Source organism: Falco punctatus, assembly GCF_963210335.1.
Source record: "Falco punctatus genome assembly, chromosome: 8".
NCBI classification, from domain to species: Eukaryota; Metazoa; Chordata; class Aves; order Falconiformes; family Falconidae; genus Falco; species Falco punctatus.
The window spans coordinates 9,173,685-9,191,283 of NC_137588.1; the positions used below are offsets into that span (position 1 = coordinate 9,173,685).

The following is a 17,599-nucleotide window of genomic DNA, read 5'->3' on the forward strand; positions in this document are numbered from 1 at the left end:
GAATAAATCTTTTCAATGAAAAAGGTCTAAAGTTAGGTTTCTATGCTTATGCTGACAAGTCTAAACTGAGCTGATTTTTAAAAAATGCTCAGCATTCATGAGAAACTATGGAAATTCCTGAGTGCGGTTTGGTTCATCTGTCTTGCCTCAGCCGTTAGCCTGACTTCCCCATGGGATGGCATGTATGGCAGCCACCCAAATCTGCGCTGCCTGAAATGCACAGGTCTGCCTGGCCCAGCATATTCCTAGATGGCACTGAGGCGTGGATGTAGTTATTTGACTTCTGTTTCCAGCTGTCCTATAGAATCATGGAATCGTTTAGGTTCTCTCTTCCCGACTGTGGCTCTTGCACTGTAAGTGGAAAAAATATAGGCTCAACTTCATTGTGCACCCGTGGTTTTTTGAATGGTAATTAATGGGCTTTGTAAATAGCAGCGAAGTAGAGATTCGACTGGGACACTGATGCATGTTATGCACTTTCTTCCCCAGAGCTTGATGCCCCCACCAACCTGAGATTTCTGAATACCACGGAGCATTCAGTATTGGTGTTGTGGACGCGGCCCCGTGCTGTAATCACAGGATACCGTCTGACTGCAGGTCCCACAAGAGGAGGTCAACCAAGGACCTACAATGTGGGACCTTCAGCCACAAAGTACCTTCTCAGGAACTTGCAGCCTGGCACTGAGTACACAGTGTACCTTGTGGCAGTTAAAGATGACTTGCAAAGCACCAGAGAAACCGGGGTCTTCACAACTTGTAAGTATAATAGGCACATATTCCTCTTCCTTAGTGCCCTGGCCCTTCTTCAAAACTTGTGCTGAAAGTGGCTATTGTGAATTGGTTTACAGAAGAAGCCTTTTGAAGTTAGCATTCCAGCAGAACTGCTTGGGAAATATTCCTTGTTCTTCTTTCTGAACTATTTGGCAGGAAAAAGAGAGTCATTTGCATCAAAAAGCTTTTACTAAAATATATTTCAGCTTTTTTGGTGGTTAAAAACAAAAGGGAAAACTTACTATTGATACCTCAGCTTTTGTTTAGCTGAATGACAAAGAAACTTAATTTTACTTGATCTTTTCAGTTGTTTGGTTTTAGCATGACAAATCAAGGAAAGCAAACAGCTCCCTTAAACAGGCAAGGAATAACTAGTCTGTCATTTGTATAAAGCTGAAGGCAGTCGTTTCTCAAGCCCAACCATAACATCTAAGGCAGCTCAAATGCAGTTACAGAACTGACACAAACATTGTGATCTATCCTTCTTTTTTTTTTTTTACATTTCAGTCATCTGTACTTGTGCTGCTGGCTTGGAAGAAATACAGATTTGGGGAGGAAAGGGAGTTCTGTAAGAACCCACACATACTTCTAGAAAGAACAAATAGATTCACTGTTTAAATAATGGTGAAGCCACCGTATAAACTCAACAAAATTCAAAGTCGTCCAAGCCCAGAACCACATCCTCTTTTCAAAAGAGTATGTGGTTTCTTTTAGAACAATGTGAAATTAAAATAAGGATTCAAACTTTATCAGTGTAACATTGTTGACATTGGCAAGGTGCTTTTTGCTGACAGCCTTATCTATAAATATTTCTCAGTTAGGATATAATTGCATATCATGGGTGAATATTGCCTTCAAATTCTGGCTTATCTGAATGAAATCAGTCCAATTTAAGACTATAGATTAATAAACCAGTATCTTCATTAATAATGAGTCAGTTAACATTAAACTTAGTGGAGTTGTTTAGACTGATTCTGGGGTACACAAAGGCTTTTGCTTCTGTGTGATGCTCCTGACAGATATCAATAAGACCACAGATTCCTCAGATTGACTTTGAGCTCCCTTTCACTCTGCTGACTTCAAAAGAGTTGAAGATATTAGTGAGGGATGAGATAGTCCTAGCTGGGACAACTGGGTGACAGACAAGTGTGTAGAGTTCTGCTGATTGAATGGCATATGGTGGGTGAAGGAAAAAAAAGCTGTTTTTTGAGGAACACTTTAGATATCATGCCAAAACCAATATTCCCCAAATTCTTGGGGCTTGATGCATAGAGGACTCATGAGGCCCAGTTTAATATTTTTGTTTTCCTCAGGAACAAGAAAAGTGCTGGCTATGACTAGACCACTTGCATACTGTGTCTATCAAGCCCAGCAGCAGACAGACGTAATCTGTCAGATCCCTCCCAAATCACTGGATTTTCAGAAATAATATAGTTCAGCACTTATGTGCCGCTTGCTATTTGGACTGCTTTAGGTCAGGGTTTCTAACTGTTTGGTGCCATCACAGCAGCTAGACTTCAACTCTGTCAATTCATTTCACAGATCAGCCTGTGGGCTCTGTTCCTCCTTTTAACACAGAGGTGACAGAAACTTCTATTGTCATCACCTGGACACCTGCCCCAAGGATTGGTTTCAAGGTAGGAGAAACTGAAGTCCTGTGTTTTTTGTTTTTTTTTGTTTTTCTTCATTGTGATAGGGAGGACAAATTAAAGCTGTTTGCTATGGACTGCAGTGAAGGTAGTAGCACAAAGGCAAGAAGTGCAAAAGATAGGATGCTTATAGGGGGCAGGGATCAACGCAAGCTTGTCCTCTGGGCTCCAGGTCGATTTCATCAGTGGGACATCTACAACACAAGTTACAGGATTAACAGTTGGCATTCAGCATAAGGGCCCATAATACTCATGCTGGATAAGTCAGGATGCTGATAGTTAGCTGGGATAGTGTTTGAGACTGGAAAGCAAACTTTGCTGCTTCTTTACAGCTGGGTGTGCGCCCAAGCCAAGGTGGAGAGGCTCCTCGGGAGGTCATCTCTGATTCTGGCAGCATCGTGATATCTGGCCTGACCCCTGGAGTGGAGTACACCTACAGCCTAACAGTCCTCATGGACGGCCAGGAGAGAGAGACTCCGATCATCAGGAGAGTGACTACACGTATGACACATTTGCTTTTCCACAATTATTCCTTCTTCCATTTGCTTTCCCTATGCTTCCCAGATCAATGGCTGTCTTCTGGGAGTCAGTTCTAGTCTTTTCCTGCTGTCATAATCTGGAAGGTGTTTTTGATGCGTAGGTGACAGTAGCACTAGCCCATGTAATGCAAGGTCACAACTTCAGGAGAATATTTTTAGCTAATTCTGAAGGGTGAGGATATAATGTGGGGAGAAGGGATGCTGAGGGAGCTAGCATGATTCTCAGTGCTATAAATGACACGTTGTCTGAATACTTGCAGCATTGTCTCCACCGACCAACCTGCGCCTGGAACCCAATCCTGATACTGGGATCCTGGTAGTCTCTTGGGATAGAAGCACAACTCCAGGTAACTATGTGAACTCGCGCTATGCTCAAGCCTGCTGGTGTACCAGAATGCTAACGTTTGTTCTGCAGTGCCTTGCAGTTCATTAAGGAAAGTTTGATGGGAAGCTTGCTGTTGAGTAATTTAAGGAAAAATATACATATTTCTAGGTATATTCAAGGATATAATTCACAGTTAAGTACAGGTTGCCATAGGACTCCTCATGATTTACATTCCATTTAAAATGCTATTTAAACACATTCATACTCCAAAATGTTTCAGCTGTTTTAGGGGTTTGAAGGACTTATTCAAATAATCCCCAGTGGTTTAAAAAAACTCCAAGGGAAGGAAAACAAAATGGACCAAAAAGATTTCTGGCAGTGAGGAATGAGTTCATGTCATTGAGAGTAAGCATGGAAGTTCTGAAAGTGTTCAAGATGTACTGTTCTTCCACAGTAGCTGATGGGAGCTGAACAGTTGACTTCTGTAAAATAAGAATTGAAAGCTTTTGAGAGCTCCACTTTCAGTCAGTAGATGTATCTTTCTCAGTACGTCATGAGATTTTCAGTTTGGTAAGGTCTTGAAGGGAGCTGAAATGATGCTGTGAAAATGGCATGGCTGGCTCCTGAGAAGCTCATTTCGGGGTGCTTGACAAAGCAATCTCTTGCCTGCTGGGCTCAGGGTGGCAAAATCACTTGTGAAATGTAATGTGTTTGCTTCAGCTCTTTATACTGAGATGTGATGTAAATAAATACAGCGTGAGATTACTGCATACTGGTATATCTGTATTTCAGGTATCAGTGGGTACCGAGTGACCACTGCTCCTACCAATGGGCAGCAGGGCTCTACCTTGGAAGAAGTAGTAGGTGCAGATCAGACCACCTGCACCTTTGAAAACCTAAACCCTGGTGTGGAATACAACGTCAGTGTTTACTCAGTCAAGGACGACCAGGAGAGTGTCCCCATCTCTGAAACCATCACACAAGGTAACAAAAAGTTGAGCAGCAGTTTTAGCTACTCAAAGTCAAATTGCTGAGCCTGGAAGCTCTGCGTTGCAGAGCTCCTGTTAGCCTGATGGCAGCGGGCTTAGACTTTATATTTAGTCTTAAGAAGATGAATAGCCATGTACCACCAAGCGACAGAGCAGTTTTTATACCCGTGACTTCTTTGCATGGGAAGCCTGCCTTGTCTTTCAGCAGGGTGGTGGTAAAGAGATGGATCTGTTGTATCAGTACACTGAGCTGGAGAGCAGCAGAGTTTTAACTTGGCCTGGCAGTGCCCCAGCATCTGGAGCACAGCTGGTGGAAATAGGCGAAGAGGGGTATGAGTGGGAAGCAAGCACAGGAGAAATTTTGGCAGTAATAGTGGCAGAAGATCACTTCAGCACAATGGAGAAGAAAGCCAAGATTAAAAGGTCCATCACTGTAGCACTTCTGGGACACAGAGTGGTGCGTGCCATCTCACATTACATGCTGCGATGACTGCAGAACTACCTTTGTAACCACAGTAGCAAATGAATATGCATCTTCCCAAATGGTTTCATTTCATTTTCCTTTGTGAGGGCTTTGTTTGTTTTTGTTTCTGCTCAGCCCTGAAATGATGCCAGCTACTGTGTTTGCTTGCTCTTATAACACTGCTTTAAAATTTCTGTGCTTCACTGAAGTGCTGTATGCTCCCTGGGGGTGAACTAATACTGTGATACTGCATAATTAAAGCAGTAATAGCTTTAGCCCTTTACCATCTTCTGGTAGGGGAAAGCTAAGAATGTATGTCTGGCTTTTAACACTCTTTAAAGGTGATATGGTATGTGCATTCCATGTGGATAAACAATGATTTTACAGAAAACTGGCATTTTTTTGTATCTATTCTGTAAAATAAGTCTTTTCCTAGAAGGACGTTAAAATACAACATAACTACTATTATTAAAGCCAGCCTTTTGCGATATTACTGTCCCATAATTCCTTTTGAAACTAGCTTGTAATGATCCAACAGAATGGATACCAAATTCTGCATCTTTGACTCACATGCTGGTGTCTGATCCTGAGTCATTAGCTCCCACTGATTTCAGGATCACCCTGCTGAAGTTACACAGCCAAATCTTGTGCTTAAATCAATACTGATCTATTGACTTGAGCAACTGAGGGTTTGGCCACTGTCTTTTAAAGATGCATCTAACATCCCCCACTCCCTGACGAATTCTGTTGGTCCTAACATGCAGGAAAAGAACAGCTTTGCTAATAGGAATAATATCAAGAGGGAGGACAGTCACAGCTGTGCTTCTTTGCCATACAGAAATTTAGGCAATATCTACAAGGTCATTGAAGAGGATTGTTATTCATTGGATCAGTTCTGAGACTGAACAATTTAGCCAACAAATCAAGTCAGCCTCTTAGCCACATCATGTGCTGGGCATGAATATGGAGGAGTTGTCACTCTTACAGAATTCTTATTATTGAAAGTTCATTTTTAACCATTTTCCATCTTTCCAAGAAAGTGTTTTACTACTCACTATTCCATATCATCCGTTATTGGCACAAATATTGCAGCAGTTAGTGGTAAGTAGAACTTGAGGAATTCTGGGCCAGGTCCTCAAGCAGTTACACAGATATGAGACTTTTTTTTCCAAGTCCAGTGTAAATAGTTTGGTTAGTGGATGATCTACCCTGAAGTTTTGTGATGGCTCTCACCAGCTAAGGTGTAGTCTGATTTAGCCTCCTCAGATGAGTGGATATTTTCATGATTTTTATGATCCCAGTGATAAAAGTTAGACTTACCATTTGAGCAAACCAAAAATTTAGAGGGTCAATCGACTTATTTCAGAGGAGTTGTTTTATTTATATGCTAATAAACTTAGATCTCTTGTTTTCTACCTGAAAAAAAAAATTGGGTATGTTTTTCCCATTTCTATTTTAATCAGAAAATGACAGGTCCTTATGGCTCACCATTGCTCAAAGTAAATTTGTTGCAAGTGCCTCTTGTAGGTCTTTTTGGAAATTGTATGTCTAAAGTGGAAGTGCATTGTCTCAGGAGATCAGAGTTTTGGCTTCTGTCTGCCCAGGGAGGCAGATGGAGACTACATTGAAGGGTACAATAAAAAAAGGGGGGTAAAAAAAACCAATCCAAGCAACCAAAAAACCAAACACAAAACCCAAACCACCAAAAGACCCCCTTTTCCTCCAAACCCCAAGAGAAATTTTGCATATCACCGCAATTGCTTCTGAAGTTCTGTCAATGTTAATAGTGATGAACACTGCTTTTTTTCTCCCTTGTCTTTCTTTTGCCTCTGTATGTCTTTGCCTTTCCCGTTTGCTCTTTAACTCATTAGAGGTGCCCCAACTCACTGACCTAAGCTTTGTTGACATAACTGACTCAAGCATCGGCCTGAGGTGGACCCCGTTAAATGCCTCCACCATTATTGGTTACCGCATCACAGTAGTTGCGGCAGGAGAAAGTGTCCCTATATTTGAAGATTTTGTGGACTCCTCAGTAGGATACTACACAGTCACAGGCTTGGAGCCGGGCATTGATTACGGCATCAGTGTAATCACACTCATTAATGGCGGAGAGAGCGCCCCTACCACTCTGACACAGCAAACGGGTGAATTTTGAAAACTTCTGTGTTTCGTGACATGGACGGTGTTTCATGCTGTCACTGGCTGTCGGGATGATGGGGCTTTGTCTAAAGAGGGATCGAGCTGCTCACTGCGGGGAAGCCAGACAGACCCAGCTTGCTACTTTTTTGAAATGGCAGCTGGGGACAGATATGCACTCCTCAGTCTTCTAATTTGAGGTATTTTAATACTGTGAATGGCTGCAGACTTGCCAGGCTCATTCACCTTCTGCTGTTCAGATTTCCGGCATCCAGTTGGAATAAAGAGCATGAAACATGAACTGTATATTCACCAGACTTTTAAACTGTGATTTCCCCAAAATAAGAGTGCCAAAGGGTGGAGCAGTTCAGCAGACACCCTCCAGCCTCAATAGCTGTTTGAGCTTCCAGCAGTCTGTTGCAGTGGTGGCCCTGCTCTTTCCACAATGCCCCTAAGGATGCAGATGAACCGCCACTCCCAGGGTACATGCCACTGACAGCCATGCCACACCGTCAAGGGTCTCTATAGTGCATGAGCAGAAGGCGAACTGAAAGCTGGTTCTTGCATGAAATCCTATTGTGTTTGAAAATCCTGAGGCTGTAAATCCTTTGACACAAGTAGAAGTAGAGTCGTAGGAAATTAGTGATATACCCTCTCCTCTCCTGTGTCTGCATGTATGAATTCTAGATGAGATTACTTTTCCATCTGTAAGCTGCTGTATGGCAACTTTAAACCTCTCTTGGCTCTGCATCTGTAATATGAAATCCAGCTGCAAGAAGCACGTTACTGAAACTTGCTACCTTGTTTTCAAATTAGCCCCGGAGGGTATATTTAAACTATTGGGAATTGCCAAGAGGTTAAAGGAGCCTGACAGTAGTACAGACATATTTTGCTCTTAACTGTAGTGGAACCAAATGTAGTTTAGAAGTCTGTTTGCATGGGTCTGCCACAGTAGTCTGTTATGCATGAGATACTTTCTTTGGTGATTCCCTGAACGTACATCTTGATAAACTTTTATGAATCAGAGAACTAAGGAATATATGTTCTTTGCTATGTAGCTGTGCCTCCTCCCACTGATCTCCGCTTCACTAACGTGGGGCCCGATACTATGAGAGTGACTTGGACTGCACCAACTTCCATCATGCTGAGTAGTTTCTTGGTGCGCTACTCGCCTGTGAAGAAAGAGGAAGATGTTGCAGAGCTGACAATTTCACCCTCAGACAACATGGTGGTCTTAACAAGTAAGTGGGTTGGCTACATAAATGGAACAAATGAGGCCTTTTATACACAACAAAATAAAAATTGCTTACTGTAAGTGTAGCTGACCAAATTCTCAGCTGAACTAAGCTGATGTCAAAGTAGTCTCAAACTCACACTAAATGGGGTTTGGCCACTTGCTTTACCCAAGTTAAAGCCAAACTACAGGAAAGGTTTTCCTATCAACCCAAGGACAGTGATGAATCAGGCTACGGGCCAATTGCATTGATTTGCAGCCTGGTTAGGTATTAAGATAAATACATGTTACTTGCCTGGTTTGCCAAAAATGTCAAGGACTTGCAGTGCAGAGGTTTGAGGAGAGAATCAGAATGGGCAAAAGGTCGTTGTTCCTTTGGCTTTGTATGCTTGGGACAAGAAAATAAATACTGTTTGGAGCCTTATAGGACATGGCAACAAAGCACGGGCGTTTTCAAAAGGTGACAATTTTTGGTGGTGCAAAAGCTGTATTATGTTTGAAGGTTTTTTTCTCTGTCCTAGAATCAGGTTGGTTGAGTGAGAGACAATAACCACTTTCAGAATAAGAGATCAGATCTGGGGCTCATCTGAGTTAGAACAGCTGTGTTGAAAGTCCTTGGTGTTATTCCAGTTTATGACAGCTAAAACTTTGGCCTGGTGCATAACTAGACTACTAGATAACTAGAAAGGACCTTGTAGAAAAATAATTGCTTCTAGTCAGTCTCCACAAACTAATGAAGCAATGATACAGGATACCATGCTCCTTCAGGCTAAAACATTGCAAGCAACTATAATGCACAAAAAAAAGAAATTATTTAAATATCTGACTATCCTGGAGGCTGAGATCTTCTGTCAAGCAAAACCTGATTACCTCCCTTAAGAAACACAGTTAAAAATTTGTAGGTTGAGTGACTTGTAGCTATTAGTAAAGAAATAGGTCTAAACTCCTGTACTTGAACTCCACAGATCTGCTCCCTGGTACTGAATATCTGGTGAGAGTCTACAGTGTTTCTGAGCAACATGAGAGTGCACCTTTGTCTGGAATCCAGAAGACAGGTACTTACATGCACCCTGAGACACATGTTCAATTAATGCTGTCCATTAAGTATTCATTAATGGGACCTTGTTGCTCTTTCTTGTGTATTGCCACCTTGTTGATGGGTCATCGGCTAGATATCAGAGAGCAAAGAAGATGCACGCCTTGGGAAGTACTACAAAATTTTGCACTTTGTTATGTCTGAGAGCCGGAACTTCTGTTGGTTTTAAACAGAGTGTTGTAGCTCCTAGTGTGAATGTACCAATAGTGACTGCCTGAGCACAAGCCTAGGCAGAGCCTATCATATCTATCACCCAGTCTTGTTTCATAACCGTGTAACAGTTTGCTGGTCATGCGCGTTGTTTTATGCTGTGTTGTCTGTGTGTGCTGTACAATCTTTTCCTACAGTTGCATTCCACTGTTTGTTTATCTCGCTTTGAACCTGAACGTGTTTGTTTAGTTCTGTGGCTGAACAGCATTTAGCTGAGGATCTGGCAATGCGATGGTACTAAGCTTAATGAAACATGGCAGTGGTCATGATGGCCAGCAGCCTGGTTGAGCTCAGGCTCTTGTCTTTTTGAAATACCCAGGTCTTGATTCCCCCACTGGCCTTGACTTCTCGGATATAACTGCTAATTCTTTCACCGTCCACTGGATTGCTCCTCGTGCCACCATTACGGGCTACAAAATCCGGCATCACCCAGAGCATGGTTCTGGTAGGCCCAAGGAGGATCGTGTACCCCCGTCACGGAACTCCATCACCCTTACCAACCTGCTTCCAGGAACTGAGTACGTGGTCAGCATCATTGCCATCAATGGCAGGGAGGAGAGCATGCCCTTGGTTGGCCAACAAACAACAGGTAAGCCTTGAGAGAGCACTGGCTAAAAGATACCGCAAGGATTTTGGGTGTCCTCTGGAACCAAATCTTCCCTACCAGCTGGTGAAATGCTGCTTGTGAGGAAGTATCATGTGATACTGAGGTAGGGCCTGATTTAGAAAAAGGTGGGAGGACCCATGCTACTTTCAGATTAAGTCAGATGTCTTTAGGGCCAGCAGAACCTTTTTCATTAAATCTAGTCCAATGTCATATGTTTTTTAACCAGATACATCACTGGTAGAGGTGCATGCTTTGGGCTAAAACTAAGGCAGATGAGTAGCAGAGGAGCACGGTATGATAGGTGGAATATGTAGCTGATGTACATTAACTGCGTTTAAACTCTCAATTCTCCGGTTTTGTAGTGTCTGATGTTCCGAGGGACCTGGAAGTCACCCCCACCAGCCCAACCAGTCTCATAATTTCCTGGGATGCTCCTGCAGTGACAGTCAGATACTACCGGATCACTTATGGTGAAACAGGTGAGGGCAAGCTGCTATGACCAGTCACAGACCAGAAACTATTCTGAGACCATTAGAAAGCCACAGCAAATAGCAAAGGCAAGTCTGACTGTAGCAGACAAAAAACTCTTGTATCTAAGATTCTTGCAGTATATTTAGAGAAGATTGTCAAATATAGGTGTGTTTTTTCATATTTTTTTTTTAAAAGGACAGCAAATCATTTTTTGTGTACCAAAAAGTAGGAGCACCTGGAACATTCCAGTCGTTTCAGAGGTGGTGCTGTGTACATATTTCCTTCTTTTCCTTGGGTTGGTTTGAAAAAGACTTAGACCCAACAATCATTGAAATCAACAGGGTCCTGTCTTCAGCCTGGTGCATATAGGATTGTCCCAGTTTTTGTCATGATTTAAAATGTATAACTGAGAAAGCCATTACATTTCTTTTCCACCCTGTCCTCCTTAGGTGGAAGCAGCCCTGTGCAGGAGTTTACCGTGCCTGGCACCCTGTCTACTGCTAGAATCACTGGCCTCAAACCTGGTGTAGACTACACTATCACTGTGTATGCTGTAACTGGCCGTGGAGACAGCCCTGCCAGTAGCAAGCCAGTCACTGTCACCTACAAAACAGGTGAGACCTGTTTAAACAACAACAACAAAAAAAAACCAACATAAAAAAAACCCCTACAGCTTTGTGTTGGCTTATCCCCTTAAATTTGTATTGCTGATCCCTGGTTTCTTTTATAAGTTATGGACTATGTTGTAAGCCTGTCATTTTCAGTGGAGCTGTGTATCATAGTGGCCTACCATGATAATGACATGACACAGAAGGGGATCGTGGACTTGGACCTTTGGAGGAAGGAGACCCTGTGGAGTCCAAATGGGGATACAAGCAATATCTGAATGCTTATTGCAGAGTGGCAATCCTGTTGGGCTCTCATATCACGGGGTCACTGTTGGCTGAACTCCGGTGCTTCTGGTGCACTGTCATATTATGTAATCCCAATGAGACCTGACTTTATAACTCCAGGACTGTTGTCTCTGATCCTGATCTGGACCTGGATATAGCCTAATCCTGCTTCTACGGTATCTGCAGATAAAGGCACTTAGTAGCCTTTAGAACAATAAAAATCCTCAACTAACATTGATATGAGGTCAGTCACCCACATATTATGGTTAAAGCTTTTTTTGTTCTGGGCTAGCATGAAGGACAAATAAATAGCAACATGTGTTGTCTATTCTAAGATGCACAGCCTAAAAAACAAAGAGCAGAACAAAATTCAGCTAGGAGGCAACAGCGAAGGGAGGGTTTCCTATACAAACATACTCAGAAAAAACTATTTTTGTTGCCCAGAAATAGACACACCATCCCAGATGCAGGTTACCGATGTCCAGGACAACAGTATCAGCATCAGATGGCTCCCTTCGACATCCCCAGTCACAGGATATCGAGTGACAGCTGTCCCCAAGAAAGGACATGGGCCCACAAAAACTAAAAATGTACCTGCAGGTAAGAGTACATGACATCCTTTGCCTGATCTGTAAATAACGCAAGATGTGACCACTGGAATCAACACTATTAGGCAGTAGGCACATACTTGAAGCCAAATTTTCTCCTGCTTGTACCTTTTTTTGCCATCCTGCTTACTTCAGTTGGATCTCATCCAGAAGCAGCTAGGGCAGATTTTTCCCCTGAAAGCTTCAGATTTCTTTGACATCACCGCTGCAAAGGTTTTTTCTTGGCAACTTCAGTGTCTCTGAAAGGCACCTGGATTTCAAAGAAATGCCATTGGATTTTCTAGCATCCAGCAAAACTTCCTCAGAAATCCTTCTGAAGGTCACATAACGTGACCCTTGGTCATAGCATGGACTCGGTCACATACGCTGCAGGCTTGACCTTGTTACCGTAGACCTGCCAAGTCAGCTCTCAGGTTGCTCTCGGAAACACAGTGCGTTTTGTGGGATCAGCAGAGATTAGCACTCAGGGATGCTTGTGGGGTTAATGGTCAGTCTTATCCCAAAAAATGATGAAAGCTGGTCTTTTTATTTTTTCTGCTGTGCTAACCTGCCTTTTTAGCTGTGGGGCCTTCAAGCAGGTACAAATTGCAGATGCCTTGTCGTGCACTGCCAAAGAAGCATAGTGCAAGCAAAAGGCAAACTTTATATGTCAATCTCATCTCATTTTAATGATGTATATTCATGATACAGCTTATACAGGCCCTTCATTCAAGGCTACTTAGAGGCCAGTTCTCCACAGCTTTGTGCAGCTGCCGATGGACTAACGTTATTCTTTTCCTGTCAGATCAAACGGAGGTCACTATTGAAGGTCTGCAGCCCACAGTTGAGTATATGGTCAGTGTCTATGCTCAGAATCAGAACGGAGAGAGCCTCCCCTTGGTTGAGACAGCTGTCACCAGTACGTATTTCACTTCACGGTAACAAAACAAGTGTTATCTATTGATACCTGAATCTACCATGCAGTATCACATTCCCAGTGAAAGCAAGTGGCAGGTGCCTAGTCTCCAGGAGAATGCAAGGTGGTCTGCCCTGTGTTAAGTTCCATGCACCTAAATTGCAGATGCTGGCAAAAATGCAATCCTCTCCCTCAAACACTGGCAAAATGCAATTCCCCACCCCCTCAAAATGCTGTGCTTCTGATTTTCTTTCACTAAAGCCGCAAAGTCTTTTGGGGTTTTGATTGCCATCAGCTAATCAGTGGAAAAAATTGTGCAAAGATCTCCTTTCTGGAGCTAGGTGGCAAAGGTGATTACTGTTAAGGGACTCAGCTAGGTTTGGGAGCACTTGCCCTGTGCAAGGGAGTAAAGGAAACCACATGAGTTTTATCAAGAACTTGGGATGAAGCACTGTAAAAGAAACGACAGCTCAGCCCTCAAATTGCTATATCTGCCTGTACAATACAGCAGTACTGCTCTGGACACACAGGGGAGGCAAGAGGGAACATGTAACTCGGAGAGGGATGTCTCTGATGTGAAGTGCCTTTTTCAGGGACACCTCTGGGGTAGGGATTTGCACGCATGTTGTTCCTTTGCTCAGGCTCATATTCAAAACCACAGCTCAGCCCCAAATACTTACATAATTGTCCTAAAGACAACAGGAGCTTCTCTGAAGCTTTTCAGGGATGGGAAGAGAGTCCACATCAGTTTCAAGACAACAAACTCCTGGATGAGAGTCACCTTTGCCAACTAGAAAATGTAGAAAATTCAAGACTAATACAACATGGCAAATAAAAGTTGAAATCTTATAGAAAAGCATACTTTGGTTCCAGAATAAAAATGACATGCCAGATCCTCCCATTTTGTGGAACAAATGGGTATAGCTCTGTGGTAGCCACACTAGACTTCTGTGGAACAAGGCTCACTTACCTTGCTGTCTAGCACTGAGTTCCCACCTTGCTAGGAAAATCTGATGAATTGGTCTAATTGGGAATGTGTGTATCACCCAGTTGCACCTGTGGACGTTCCCTGTGCACTCAATACAAAGCTGAAAGGAAGTTTGTTTCTAACTGATTTTAAAATATAATATACTGAGTAATTTGCTTTCTTGATAAGTGTGTTAATTGGAAATCAATTTATGAAAGAAAATAGTGGGACTGATTCTCCTTGGACGTGCACTTTGCACAGCAGCTTACAATAGTGAAAAGCAAATGCAGCATGAATCCAAACTTACTGAGTCAGGTGTGCTGTCTGGCTGCCTTTAGCACTAGGAACCAGTTACTGGCTCTGGTAAAAATGGGTGTTAAAATTCCGTTTTTTTTTTTTTTCTCTTGACTGCTTTAATGTAGCTTAATGCTGTTAAGAGTTACGTAAAAGGGGTTTCAGTGCAAGGGGATTCAAATACACACAAGGATTGGTGTCGGGCTGCTTTGAAGGTGGTAATGCAAGTCCTTTTGGTTTCAACAAGGCCAAGATTGCATTCCTGCTGTCTGGCACCCACAAAGTCTCAGCCTTATTCTGCATGGGTATAAGCGTATGTGCAAGGTGCAGCACAGAGGAGAATCAAGTACCCCCTCTCTCGCGCAAAACCGAAAACTGCTTTGCATGTAATAAAAATGCTTTTTATTTTCCTCACCCACAACCTGCTTTTATCACATAACCTCTTACCGTTAATTTGCCTAACAGACATTGACCGCCCTAAAGGACTAACATTCACTGAGGTGGATGTTGATTCCATCAAAATTGCTTGGGAAAGCCCGCAGGGGCAAGTCACCAGGTACAGGGTGACCTACTCAAGCCCTGAGGATGGAATCCATGAGCTATTGCCGGCCCCAGGTGGCGAAGAAGACACTGCTGAGCTGCATGGCCTCAGGCCAGGTTCTGAGTACACTATCAATATCGTTGCCATATACGATGACATGGAGAGCCTACCCCTCACTGGGACCCAGTCCACAGGTACACCTTTAACTACGCCACCCAGCAGGCCATGGCAGCAGTGGCTTCTGCCCTGTTGGGTAAAGCGTGCTTCCATGCACAACTGGTGCTCTGTGCCGGGGAAGCCCCAGGGGCAGCCAAGGGGATGTGATTGCTCTTGAGAGATGGCTTAGTCGGTGCTGGAGAGCTGGCTGCCAGTGGGGTCAGCCCACATACACATTAAGGAATATAGGAAAGATCTGCAGGATTGAAGGAGCAGGTTATAGAGAAAGGAGGGATGTTACCTTACAGCCTCTTAGTCCTCAAGTGGATTAGTGACGTTCGGTCCCTAGTCACGGAGCCTAATTCCTGGTGAACCACCCCCTCACAAAGTTCTTATGTTGGTCTTTAGGCTATGGGGCACCTGCAAGTAGTGGCAGTTACCAACAACAGAGAGATCAGGGCAGCTTTCATCCCCCAGGATCCTCACTGCTGGATGGAGCAGAAGATCAGTGTGAAAGGCTAGGAGATGGTTTAACCCTCAGGTCTTACAGAGCCTCTAGATCCTTTGCTGGCACTACCCTAAGTCTGCAGCCCATGTGCATGCCCACACCCTGTGCTCACACCACCTCCACAAGAAGAGGACATGCTCCATTCAGGAGACTCCCTTATATGTCAGTCTGATCCAACTCCATGTAGAATATGTTTAAAATTCCTTTGTGAAAAAGGAGGAAAAAGCTAATTGCTTGCAATAAAATTACTTCCAGCAATATGGCATCCATTGCAAAGCTTCCAGCTTTACCAGACATATCTTTATTACAAAGGTAGCACCTTTGTAATAAAGGTCTTCTGTTTATTGGTGGATGAAAAGTTGGTACCGTAATTCCAGGGGGGTAATGAAGACAGTAGTTCCTAGTGTACAGATCGCTATACTAAACTGAATCAGAGTGCTGTAATGATTGAAACAGCTGGCTGACTACCTGCCAGAAGTACAAATACAGTAATTTTAAAAACCTGCTCTCTGGTTTACCCTTTGTGGGCTGTTCAAAAGTGATTTGAAGTCATTCAAGACTTTCCATTGATGTTCATGGACTTTTGACTGAGCTCTGCGCAAAGCAACAAGGGAGAATTATCTTCTATTTCCACTCTATAAAATTAGAACACTTCACAGCAATATGCTAATAGCGGGCACTACTTTAAGGTATATTTTTCCTGTGTTTACAGCCCAAGGATTACCAACAGTAAGGCAAGAAAATGTTTCAGTGGATGGTCTTTTTACTGCAAACATTTGTTTTTAAAGATATTAGATGTGTTAGCTTGTGAACAGACTCTTGCGTAATGAGCCTTATGGCCACCACAGCTCTGCTTTTCCATTGCCTTGCTCTCTGTGTAGTAATTTACACTTGCATAAGTGGCTGTAAAATGCTTCCCCTCTGCATTTGCAGTATTTTATATCCTCTTTGCAATTTCTGAGCCTGCTTCCTACTTACTTTTGTAAATCATCCATTGTATTTTAGAAATGAACAGATAGGCAAGTGAAGCAGGACTAAACTATTAGCCATGTTATGAAAAGCAGAGACTGGTAGAAGAATTAAAACAGACTGGCCTGCTACAGATTTAAGCACCTCCCAAAGTTTTCACCTTATATCACAGCAAGTGTTGTTATTCATCCGACTTCAGGGTTGAAGCACTGAGATCTCCTTATTTCTGCTGAAAAGTGTTACTGTAGATTTGAGAATCTTCTTCTGAATACCTTGTCCCCTTCCATGGTGCTTTATGCCCGTGTCTGCAGAAGGCACACCACTTTCCTGCCCATATATTTCAGGTCTAAACCTGTCTCGTGTTCAGGAGAGAATGTTGTTTTATCCAAGGCTGCCTTCTTTAAACTAACCATGTACCAATCTGGATTTTCACAGCAATTCCACCTCCAACAAACCTGAAGTTTACTCAGGTAACTCCCACCAGTCTTACCGTCAACTGGAATGCACCAAACGTTCGCCTCACGGGCTACAGAGTCAGAGTGAACCCCAAAGAAAAGACTGGTCCTATGAAAGAAATCAACCTTTCTCCGGACAGTACATCTGCTGTTGTGTCTGGATTAATGGTAACTGTTTTCATTGTGTAACGCAGGCTGTGTTGTAGAAAGGAGATGTCAGGAGAACCTGAAGCAATTTCAAGTTCCTGGGTCAGGAATTTCAGCTGGACTAGATCATTACAGCTCCTAAGGGTCTGACTCTGAAGCTGATGGCTAGTCAGACTGTTACTACTCCTTACCATAGTTTTTAAAAGGCAAGGAACTGGCCTGCTGAATCTGCATTCTTTCCCCTTCCTCATTTAGCACAGGAAGACTGGATGCCTTAATCAAATGCAAATTACCACGTTCACAATCAACAGTAACCCAGTAAAACGCTTTTGCTCATCTTTCACAAAAGAGGTCAGATAAAGTGACCTAATGCAGAGGTTTTCGAGCTGTAATGTGGGAGCTCTGGCAGTCTATTGCCTATTTTTAAGACACCTGCAAAATGTAAGTAAAAAATGCAAGTCTTTTGTGAGTAGGTTTAAATTTGCTATACAGCCATCTTCTCCACTGGAAACATTTCAGGAGTTCCTGAACTGGAAAAGGCTGAAAATTGCTGCTTTTATGGTCCCTGCTATCTTAAAAAGCTACTGATCTGTTTTTAAGGAGTTTTATGAATCATTTTCAAAAATGAGCCTTAAAAAACATTCTAATCTAAGTGAACTCCTGGTCTGATGCAGTC

At 42.9% G+C, this 17,599-nt stretch overlaps 1 protein-coding gene across 5 annotated transcripts in view; it reads left to right on the plus strand.

Annotated features, from left to right (window-relative positions):
• Positions 1–17,599, plus strand: part of FN1 (fibronectin 1) — a 55,837-nt gene that overhangs the window by 27,535 nt on the left and 10,703 nt on the right. For 2 of the 5 annotated variants that reach the window (XM_080399812.1, XM_080399811.1), the window contains exons 20-34: positions 490–756; positions 2,314–2,408; positions 2,753–2,921; positions 3,220–3,306; positions 4,077–4,268; positions 6,608–6,880; positions 7,931–8,113; positions 9,072–9,161; positions 9,732–10,001; positions 10,382–10,498; positions 10,940–11,104; positions 11,828–11,983; positions 12,776–12,889; positions 14,613–14,882; positions 16,757–16,944. In XM_080399812.1, coding sequence (XP_080255938.1) covers positions 490–756; positions 2,314–2,408; positions 2,753–2,921; positions 3,220–3,306; positions 4,077–4,268; positions 6,608–6,880; positions 7,931–8,113; positions 9,072–9,161; positions 9,732–10,001; positions 10,382–10,498; positions 10,940–11,104; positions 11,828–11,983; positions 12,776–12,889; positions 14,613–14,882; positions 16,757–16,944 — 2,636 coding nt within the window. The remainder of the gene's footprint in view (positions 1–489; positions 757–2,313; positions 2,409–2,752; positions 2,922–3,219; positions 3,307–4,076; positions 4,269–6,607; positions 6,881–7,930; positions 8,114–9,071; positions 9,162–9,731; positions 10,002–10,381; positions 10,499–10,939; positions 11,105–11,827; positions 11,984–12,775; positions 12,890–14,612; positions 14,883–16,756; positions 16,945–17,599) is intronic. The other 3 variants (XM_080399813.1, XM_080399814.1, XM_080399815.1) reach the window with 3 other exon arrangements.